Genomic DNA, 11,185 nt, shown 5'->3' with positions numbered 1-11,185 from the left:
GGAAGCCATCGAAAATTTCCGGACACAGAGTCCCGTAGACCGAAAATGAGAAACATGGCTACAGAGTAAAACTGCCATAAAAATTTAAGCTTTTTAGGCTAACTTAATCCTTATATATAATGCAACTAGCTTGGCCAAGCTATAATGAAGGAAATGCTATCATTTGCAACACTCTGAGAATAGAAAATGTTCGCCAGGTATTACTATCCTCCCCTCTCCTGCAGAATGAAAACCCTGACTAAAACTCAATATTATATATATATATATATATATATATATATATATATATATATATATATATATATATATATATATATATATATATATACAGTGGCGGATCTAAGGGGGGGCTATAGGGGCTATACCCCCCCTTGACGCTCGGGTATACACAGGATAAAATGGACTTCAATCCTGCTTTACACTGGATAAAACGGAAAAATATGGTTTAGCCCCTCCCTTGATCATATCCTGGATCCGCCCCTGTATATATATAACTATTTTGTGTAATGTAACAAACAGTGGCGGATAGTATTCATGTTTTCTTGCAGAGGTCCTTACGAGGGTTCGCTTCCATCTTCCTCTCCCCAAGAACTAATAAATTAAAAAATTGCGATTACTTGTTAATCTTGTAAAATTGCGATTACTTGTCAATCTTGTACAAAGGACGCAATTAAAGTCCCAGTGTAACACCCCTTCACATTTAGATTTTTGCCCTGGAAGAAAACCAGTTATTATTGTTTCTTGATTTCTCAGTCTCACCTACATAAACATACGAATAGAATTAAAGGATAGGACATGTTTAGAGTGCTTGCACGTGACATCTAACTATATTTCTCATCAAATGTGTCACAGATGAAAATGTCCGTTTGTACTGCCTCTATTTTCTGGTACACATGTTTCATTTATGTTGCTAAAATTCGTTAGGAAACAAGTACAGACTGCGCCTGTGTGCCTGACAAAACGTAAATGTACTGGATAATTATTTCTTCACTTTCTTAAAAAAAAAAAAAAGTAACCCATCTCATGTCGGCTAACAAAAGGAGGTAGCGGACCAAAGATAGCCGTTGTTTACCTAAGGCCGTTACACAGCAGGGGTTTCACTCAGTCAGAGAGAAAAAAAAATAATTTAAAGTTTCTACATTTGTTTTGAACTGCAATATACTTCTTCCTTTTATTCTAAGAACCATTTGTCTGCGTCAGAAAAAAATGCAAAAAAATCACTAGAATGTGCCTATTTACCCAAAGTACGTACTAGATCACTAGTTCAATAGTAAAATCACTAAATCTAGTATTATACGAAATCATAAATGTGGCATCCCTGGGTTGGAGCGAAAGTAATGCTTGGAGTAAAAACTAGTCCGCATTTCTACTGCGTTCTGTTGTTGAATTCACAGAAATGTTCAAAAATAAATTCAAGAAGTAAAACACGATCCTACAAAAGACTGTTTACTTGCTCACTGGTTTTAGTATTGTGAACTGAAACTAAAGTCGCAGTCATGTTGAATACTTCTGTCCCTTTCTAGTAGTTTCTACTTTACAACTTGAGGTAGGATGAGGGTCGAGTCGGAAGCGGTATGTATTGTTTATACTACTTACAATGTTACCCCCCCCCCATAAAATATAAATTTACCCTTTCTCCCTTCCCTTTTTCGAATACAATGAACCGACTCTTTTGCTGAAGAAAGATGCTAAGAGAAAATTGAAACATCTGTGTCTAAACTTTCTTTGAAGCGCATTCTTTTGTATTTGTAGGGTTTTGCGAGTGTTTTCACGTCAATATGAAGAGATAGTTAGCCAAATCTTTTACCATGGACTCCTGCTGCGAACTGACCGTGAGTAAACATAAACACCCGATCTCGCTGTGCTCAATTTCTCTCGCACACGTGAAATGGGTGTTGTTGTTTCCAAAACAAATAGGAAGTTATCTTGTGCTTTTGCATTTCTGCACGCACACAGGTACCATTGCTATATTTTAATGATCAGAAGAAATATCAAAACCATCCAATATATATGATACGAAACAGCTAACAGAGGGAGGCAAAGATTATAGTATACCAAGTTTTCCGCGTGGTACCATTATGGAGAATAAATATTTGATAAAGTCACGTAGATGCACTTAAACCTATTCCATCTGTCCTTATAATTTTTCTGGTCTCATCAATTTCTCAGGAAAATACGTACAACATATGTCCAAATTCCATATATACTATTTCTAAACTAATGAGTAAACTCATTAAGAACACCAACTGATATCAATAAACAGGAAAGAAAACAATACTTTATACTTCTATCATTTGGTACACATCTCTATGAAGCACAGCTTGTTTCTTTTCGAAATAGCTCCTTCGTGTCACAGCTGTGGTTAGTTTTGTTTTGTGTTAGGATGAAAGAGAGAAATGCAACATTTGCTTCGCGGTGAAGTTATATTATTAAGATGAGCGGTGATAAGCGAGGTTTAACCAAGAGTGCCTTTCGGATGCACAATTTAACGGGTAGTTGCAGTCCGTGTTGAGAATCGAACCAAAGCTATGTAAGACATGTTATGACAAATCCAAAAGGTGTGTTGTATCGGTACAGTACCAGTTTTTCACGTTTTTCAAAATGTTCCAAAACCCAAAGAATAATCTTTAATTTCTGATATTTTAGTCGTCACAAATTACAATTTTATAATGTAGTCAATGTTTATAATTACTGGGCATTTGGGCGTTTAAACTAATGACATCATAATAAAGTCAAAATCATAATTTTGAGTTGAATTGATTCTGAGTTTAACGTCCCGTTCAGCAGTGAGGCTATGTGAGACGTGGACCTACTGATTAATGTGGAATCCAAACCACATGAACTCCCCCGGGAATCAAGCCCAGGTTTCCCACGCCAAAGGCAAGTATGCTAACCGTTAGCCACGAAGGAGCTCCACTATAATTTTAGTGGGCGATAAGAAATATCTCGCCAGTGCTTTTACAATAAATAAAATTTTATAAGTATTAAAGTATAGTGGTAAGAGATTTTATAATAGCTCTTTTATTTATGAGATATGAGTATTTTGAAAAAAAAAAAACTAAAGAATACGTTGGCGGAACCACAAAAGACTCGTAAAATAAACTTTCTTATAAATATATACGCACCTTACTCACCTTTTATAATTGCCATGCTTACGTACTCCATAAAAACAGAAATTCTCTTTTAGTGATACTTTACACAAGATCATGAAGTGGGTTCAAATTTAATTAAAGGCAAAATACAATACAATAATCCACAAAAATTGCCTCAAGTGAGTTTAAAGATTTCTAAACACTAGTGCGAAACCGGACTCTGCCGTTGCGATCGATTTACAGGTCTTGAGACGAAAGTAAGAAGGTACTTACGCACACAGTAAGTAAAAACAATTAATATGCCTGTAACTTCCCCCAAATGGGTGTATCTTAAAACTAACCTCACCATTATTTTTCTAATTAAATTCTAGCCCGAAATTATGTATCATATTACCCTATTCCCATTTTGAAAACTTGACCTTAATTCAAAATGGCGGATTTCAAGATGGCTGCCATCAAGGACATATCTACCATACGACTTCCCCCCAGGACTTATATGTATCCACATGGTTTTTCTTCACTTTTCTTCATTAACGCTTCGTTTACAAAGGGTAGTAAGGGACTTCTGTAGTAATCTCTAATAACCACATCACAACTCTTAAAAGTTATTTTTAAAAAATAGAAAACATGCACCATGGCAAAAATTTGTCATCACAAGTAATGATGCATACATGCCTTCTATCAGCAAAAAAAAAGTTTCATTGAAATTGGAGTCGTACATTTGAGTGATGTCCCTTGTGGGATGTGATTGAACGTGACGTCAGAACACATCGCCCTCCTTCCCGGAATTTACGGGAATTAGGTGACCTGAGTGAGCACATGTGGTGCCAGCTCTCTCCAGTGACCTATCAAGAATCATTGCGTGTATGCCAAGACGTGTCGCCGTTTTTATCCATGCCAAAAGTCGACATACTGACAATTAGGTAGGTAGTCATGATGGTCTGGCTGATGTGTGCGTATATTTTAACTCGTACATTTTGTCTCGACTCGAATTTCGAGACGTCTCGACTCGAATTCGAGTCGAGTCGAGACAGAGACTGTCGAGTCGAGACAGAAACATATTTTCGAGTCGAGACAACATTTTCTCGAGACGAGTCGAGACAGGCTTAAATCTCGACTCGACTCGACTCGAATGCATCCCTACTTATAGATATTATTATTTGTAAATATAGAAAACAGTGGTATTTTTTTTTCTTCTGATTACTGATTTTCGCACAGAGAAGAAAGCTCGATCACTGGGTTTTCCCCGTGATAAATCACTATGCTTATTTTTCATTTTAATTTAGAAACGGAAAACAATTGCAATGAAATATTGGATTTAGGTTTTTAAAAATACGCTTTCTTTTTCGAAAACTGTATCCAACCTTTTACTAAGAAGGAAAACCACTAAATAACGAACGAACAAACAAATCTCTTTTACTTGTAAAACACAAATGTAGGTAATTTGTCGAAAGGAATGAATGATATTTTAAATTTTCAAGTTACGAAATGGTCTGCAACAATAAAGAAGCAATAATGGTCATAACCATAACAAATCCTTTTTTCAACATTAGAAATGTACAGAAAAGTAACATGGTATGAAACTTAAAATTGTAAATTTCTAGTAAAGGTTCATAGTAATGTTCAATACAAATATACATTTTCCCCTACGTTTTGCAGTTTGATGCTATAGAATTAATAATTTTGTTTCAATTTCCTCGCGGCACACCAGCGACCATTCACGACACACCAGTTGGGAAACGCTGCTATAAGGTATAGTTAATAATTGTCATCATAGTAATGCATTTCGAATTATTGAGTTTACTTTCTCGACATTCGCTTTTTTAAATTCTGAACTATAAAGTTTGTACTTACGGACAAATATTATTTAAACTTTATTCAAACAAGCAAAACAAAACAAAAGCAAAAATAAGAAATAAAAAACAAAAGTAGTGCGATGGCCGGGAATCGAACCCGGGTCAACTGCTTGGAAGGCAACTATGCTCACCACTACACCACCATCGCAACACAATTTTAGACTTCGATTTTACTGTTATAACTGAATGGTGCTTAAGTGGTATCTATCTCATGGGAAAGTATGTTTCCTTTTGTCTGTTAATTAATTCCATGATTGGCAAAAACTTTTTACCCTGTATATTCTTCGCGTTAATGTACCGAAACAAGTGATAGTTTTGGTACAAAGGATAGACGCACAGAAAAGCGCTGGAAGTTTGTTTCATCGAAGTCGCCATTTTGAGGCCAAAGAGATACAACTGTTTTTGCTAGAAATTATCTCTTGCACAAAATACAGGCAAGCATATTTAAACATAGAACATCGATGTTAGAATAATTAAAATAGTCATTCTAGAAATACAGCTTCTCAAAAATTTGGAAATATAGATTTAATAATCTGTGCAATTTTATTGATTGTGGTATCTAATAATTTGTTGAATTTAACAAAAGATTTGCAAGAGTTAACGCTCACTTTTAATTTCTAAAGTGTAATTAAAAATCGTGAACAGACTCTTATGTAAAAGTCAAAGAGGTATCAACGAATTGCTCTAATCAACATTTGCAGATCACTATGCAACAAGCAAATATAACCATTGAACATAAATATGAAATCGTAACTAAATAAACGTAAATTCAACAGTAGAAGATGCTTTTCATTAATAAACGAATGCTTATTGGTTATTTCATTGTGCACTCACAGCGAGTAAGAAATTAAAGGTGTCATTATAAGGACAATACTCTGAAAACAGGAAATAATTTTTACAGAAAAAAAAATATATATATATAAGTATAATTTTCTTTTTGCTGATAGTTTGTCAATCTGCACAACTTTCTTTTGACCGAGAGTTATATTGAAAAATAGAAGTATAGAAAGATTATTCTCTTTTTGTTAGACGTTTGGCAGGGCTATAATTAAATATTTAGAGTTAACATTGTTTCTTCAATTTTTTTGGGTGCTTACTCTGCAATAAACATCAGCATACATTTTTTTTTAAGACACAATATGGCTACAGCACGTCTGATTCATGTTAACCAATCAAATCAGTTTACTCAAGTTTCTCACCCTGTTCTTTAATGATCTTTATATGGATCACCACCGGCACGACAAGATTCTAACAAAAGGACATGGCTTCTGCATTGGAACAGTTTGTAAATAATGTTCGTACACTCTCTGCACAAGGTAATAATTGTAATGAATATGTTTTATGTGTATAATGATACTGGTAAGAGTTTGACTCATTCAGAATGCTAACATTAAATTAAAATTTCACAACTATCCGGCTTTGATTCTTGTGAATGATGGTGCATGTGTCATTTTGTATGAATTCTTTTATTCAAATGACAGCGAATTAAGCGACAGTTAGCTGCTAATAGTTGTTTTGCGTACGTAATTTCTGTTCTACACAGATGAGGGATGCAAGTCGATACTGACTGTCTAAATTTAACAATGTGACTGTTCTTTATTGTACTTTATTTTTTGGTCCGATTAAGAAAAGAAATATTAAGATTTGACAAAATAGTACTGTCGTTAGGCTTGTGAGTTTAAAGCTAACAAATGCGTGATATACAATTTGCATATTGATATTCATGAAATATGAACTTCCCTTAGCAGCAAACTTGCTATTCCATTTTATGGGAGAATACTTATATTTTTATGTGAACTTAGTAGGATGCACTCTTCCTGCCTTTTTCTTAAGGAACAAGATGCGTTGAATGGTGGCAAATTTACTTTAGAAGGGCTGAGTATAAAACACGAACAAACTTGAAAAACAAACCAACTTAAGGTAGGGTCCACTAAAAAGCACGAATAGTATCGAAGCCAGAGCAGGAGCGCATGAGTGGAGACCAGGCGCATCAGCGATGGTGGGTATGTATGTAAACTACGTCTGCCAACACAACTAGTTCACTTCCGATACTTAGCATGTTCAATTACGGGAACTTCCCTAGCGCTAGCAAAACTGTTCTTTCCCAAAAATGAATTTATAAGAATTAACAAAGAGGTAATTCATATTTTATAAAGTAAATGTTTCAAAATGTCTTCAATGAAATTAAATATATTCTAGCTTAAAATAGTTTTATTGTTGAAGTATTCACTTCCGATGCTTTGTGCGTGCGGTTTGAAAAACTTATTAACAACTAAGGCCATTGCTTTTCATAAATATTCAACATTTTAAACTAACCTTTCATCAGTAATATGCTACTGCAATTTATGTGTAAAAATCAAATGTTATGACCCAAGATCTTGAGTTTTAAACTATGTATATAACAGCACAGTTTAGTAACTATACATGTTACGAACTAAAGCACACATGTATTATTTGTTTACGAAAAAATTCAAGAAGATAATAATTATTAAATAATCACTTGCTCCATTAAAACAATAATATAACAGAGATTAATACCATATTTACTCATTATACAGTGCGTTCAAATAGTTGCTCCGCAGCAGATGTACGTACTTGTTATTGTGAGAAAGGGACTGAAACATTCACTTTTCTCTTTGTGTATGTATGTGTGTTATACAAATATTCGACACAGTCAGGCTTTTAATTTTCCACTCAAGAGAGACATTTCTACGATAAAAACTGTTCTCGTTACAATGTAACCAGCTATTGTGTTGAAAAGGTGATCACAGTTCTGTTGAGTGTCGAGTAATACATGTGTGTGTTAAAATACTAACAACGCAACAATAAGTGTTTTTTTTTTTTTTTTTTTGATCGACGTAAAACTACTAAAATATTGGAGGACGCTGTTACATATACGGCACATACATTTTATTCATCATCAATCTCCATTTCCAAAAATCGTTCACTTTAAGGTCCCACAATTATGACCTTTTACGCTAAGGGAGATGATGATTAAAACAAGTGAATGACGATGGAAGATTTGATGGAATGAGAAAGTGCGAGAAGACGAGGATACCAGAGAAAACTTAAAAAAAAAAAAAATGAAATCTTTGAGTTTTACGTCCCATAGTTATGCCGGTGGAATGAAGAAAAGTAGGAGGAAACGGGAGAACCCCGAGGAAACCCACACACACGGTGTCTGTCCACCACAAAGTCCACTTGGCGGGGGCTGGAATCGAACCCGGGACCCCAAGCAGCAGAGGTAAACGCTCTATCACTAAGCCACCGAAAAAACCACTGAGCCACCGTGGCACCCTAATCTTTCCTTGAAATTGTAAGTTTTACTTCCCACGATTATGCCGGTTAGGCTAAAGGAGACGGTGATAATGAGAGATGAGTGAAATGGTGGAATGAAAAAGTGGGAGGGAACAGGAGAACACCAAGAAAACCCACGAGCACGGTGTTTGTCCACCACAAAGTCATCATGGCGTGAGCTGGGATCGAACCAGGGACTCCAACCACCGGAGGTGAACGCTCTATCACTGAGCCACCGCGCCCTCAATCTTTCCTTCGAGTATTCGCAAAAATGTATAGGAGGATTAACCTGAACCATCAAACGAACATAAACCATTTTCAACCTTTGCTGTAATGGAGTGTTTCTATATATTCCTTTGCCACTACCGAGCGACATTTTAAATTCACTGTTTAATGTGATAGCCAGGGCCCGGATCTTGTTGATCTAAAATTTTCTAAAAAGTGACCTATAAAATGACACTAAACTTCCTGTAAAATAACCCTAAAATTCACAAAAATTGACCTTAAAATTTACGTTTTTTTTTTTAAACGTTTATTTCGTTAAACATTGTCATTCTTTGAATATCTATTGGATTTTAATTATCGTTTCTCACTCATTCTCAAAAATTTTGTTTCAGTTAGTTGTAGTCTATTGATCAGTTCATTGTACGGCATTTTACGTATTGAAAGCGTCAATTCACTCCCGAATTGAAACTAGGAGCAGACTTAAAGAATAGAAGTTCGCAAGTGTAGACTGAATACATGAGAATAATAGATTTAAAAAAAAAAACTGTTTAAAATCTCTGTAAGTCTTCTAATCCACTTTTAGTTATTCTCGTGATCACATCCTTTGTGGTCAATAATCAAAAGCCTTCTATTTGGACTCGTACCAATCCTTATCCCTAATCAACCAGCTACAGCTTATTGATAATTAGCTTTTTTAGAAATGCACTTTTCCATCCCAATAGTCAGGAACCGGGAAAAGATATAACTTTGTATTTTTCGAATCCGTAAACAGTGTTCAGTTTAGGAGTTTCTTATGTAGAAGAAGAAAGATGAAAAAGACCATAAATGATCTGAAAGTTACCTTAAAATATTAAAAAAATGACCTGAAAATTGACCTCAGGCAAAAGGCAAAAAGTGACCCTAAAACAATACACTTTAAGAACCTTGAGTTGAAGGATAACATTTTTATTTGAAGTTGCCTTGTCCTATCCGTAAGAGAAAAAAGTTGACTTGTCAACAAGATCCGGGCCCTGGTGATAACTATGTTACTTCAACTGGTATGTATGTCTTCTAGCGGGCATATTAACATTCGTTTCCGAAGTTTAAAAAAAATCTCCAAAATTATCACAAGAGTTAAGTGAGTTTGCTATACAAGTTCAAAGTACAGAAAACTATAGATAGCAAAAATATTTCCTTTCGGTAGTGAAACAGATTAACAAAACTGACCTAACCAGATGTCCTCGTATGTAGGAAACAACGCTAATATTTGTTCTTAAGTCAATAATCCTAGTCACCTTATAAAGTTATTGATTGGTATCAGTATGTACAGGAAATGGTGGTTACGTTGAAGGCAACAACGAACGCAAAATTAATTGTTATGTAATTACAAAAAGCACTTTAATAAGATTAATCATTCAATGGTAGAGACTTTCTATTCCATCTGTGCCCTTCTGGCGATGCTATCGATGTGTGTTTTCCCTCCCTCCCCCCCTCCAATGAGGAGGGACAAGTTGCTGTGACCGAGCTACTGTGGCGGACACCTTATTTCAAGTATTATTATTACATTTTTTTTTTTTTTTTAAGTCTATAAATGAAAAGTAACACAAATCACCTCTATTACTCAACCAAATTAGATATTATAGACAGATTAATATTTGCAAATGATATTTTCTAAAAACAAAGAAATTAGTTATTTTGAGTTTAATTTTGTGCTATATAAGACGAAACTTTCTTTTTTTCTATTCTACAATTTAACGTAGGATTCGAACTGTATGTTTCCAACCGATAATCGGACCTGAGTTTTCTACATGGCATGCGAGAACACTAAGCACTTAGAGAAAAAAAAGTGGAAAAGTTCAAAGAAAAGTAATATTTTGTTATATAAATTGGATACGTACGTAATTGTTTAAATATTCTCAATACTATGCAATCTTAAATCTTTTAGTTTTACATCTCATACTTTTGGCATGGGGAGTAAAGGGTGTTAAGTGATTGCTCGAAATGAATGACAATGCAATAATTGGTGAAATGAGAAACTGGAAGGGAGCAAGAGAACGTCAAACCAACGGCGCAAATCTGTCTTCATCATTAGTGGCAACGGGTAAGACCATTCGCATAATCTTTTTTTTCTTCTTCTTCTTTTTTTAAATTTTCTAAGCAATGTTAATTATGAAGTTGAAAAACAATGCTGTGGAGGATCAGAAGAGCACAGTTGTATTCAACATTGGCGGGCAGGCAGATTTGAGGCCTATTCTGGGGAAGGGGAGATATAAGACTCATATTATGGTACGTGAATCTGATTTCTGAGATGAACCTGTTGTATGTCATAGTCTACATACAGCAAGGGACATCAATTTCATCTCACTTTCCTTTGTGACAGTCGGACAGAAATCATCACATTTCTTCCCAAAAAAACACATTTCAAGTCGGATTATTGGGAGGACAGTCCTCAGGTTCCAAGATTGGGGACATGTCTCCCATCGCCCCGGGATTTGCGCCAGTGTGTCACACTACACGAAATGTCATGGCATGGGATCGAACCTATTTGGAGGTCTATAAATTTTTAATTTTTTTAAAAAACGTAAACTAAGGGGGTATAACGATATTCATACACAGACATACTCTCACACACCCTGACTTAACATTGTAGAGATGAAAATTACCTACAATACGTGTACTTCTGGATCTTTTTTCCCATCCTCCTTTGGATTTTACAACATTCCCAGAATAGCTTTT

At 35.1% G+C, this 11,185-nt stretch overlaps 1 protein-coding gene and 1 non-coding gene across 4 annotated transcripts in view; one reads left to right on the top strand and one right to left on the bottom strand.

Moving 5' to 3' along the window:
* Positions 1-5,024: 5,024 nt before the first annotated feature.
* Positions 5,025-5,096, bottom strand: TRNAG-UCC (transfer RNA glycine (anticodon UCC)). The gene has a single exon. It is a non-coding gene; the product is annotated as a tRNA-Gly (tRNA).
* Positions 5,097-6,106: 1,010 nt separating this feature from the next.
* Positions 6,107-11,185, top strand: part of CSN3 (COP9 signalosome subunit 3) — a 44,451-nt gene continuing 39,372 nt past the window's right edge. For 2 of the 3 annotated variants that reach the window (XM_081750748.1, XM_081750746.1), the window contains exon 1: positions 6,108-6,264. In XM_081750748.1, coding sequence (XP_081606874.1) covers positions 6,210-6,264 — 55 coding nt within the window. In that variant the 5' untranslated portion in view covers positions 6,108-6,209. Of the gene's footprint in view, positions 6,265-11,185 lie in introns of all 3 variants that reach the window. The other variant, XM_081750747.1, reaches the window with a different exon arrangement.

The sequence above is a fragment of the Thermobia domestica genome, chromosome 3, assembly GCF_964235325.1.
Source record: "Thermobia domestica chromosome 3, izTheDome1.hap1.1, whole genome shotgun sequence".
Lineage (NCBI taxonomy): Eukaryota > Metazoa > Arthropoda > Insecta > Zygentoma > Lepismatidae > Thermobia > Thermobia domestica.
Note: the sequence above shows the minus strand (reverse complement) of the source record. Positions and strands in the feature narration are given on the sequence as shown.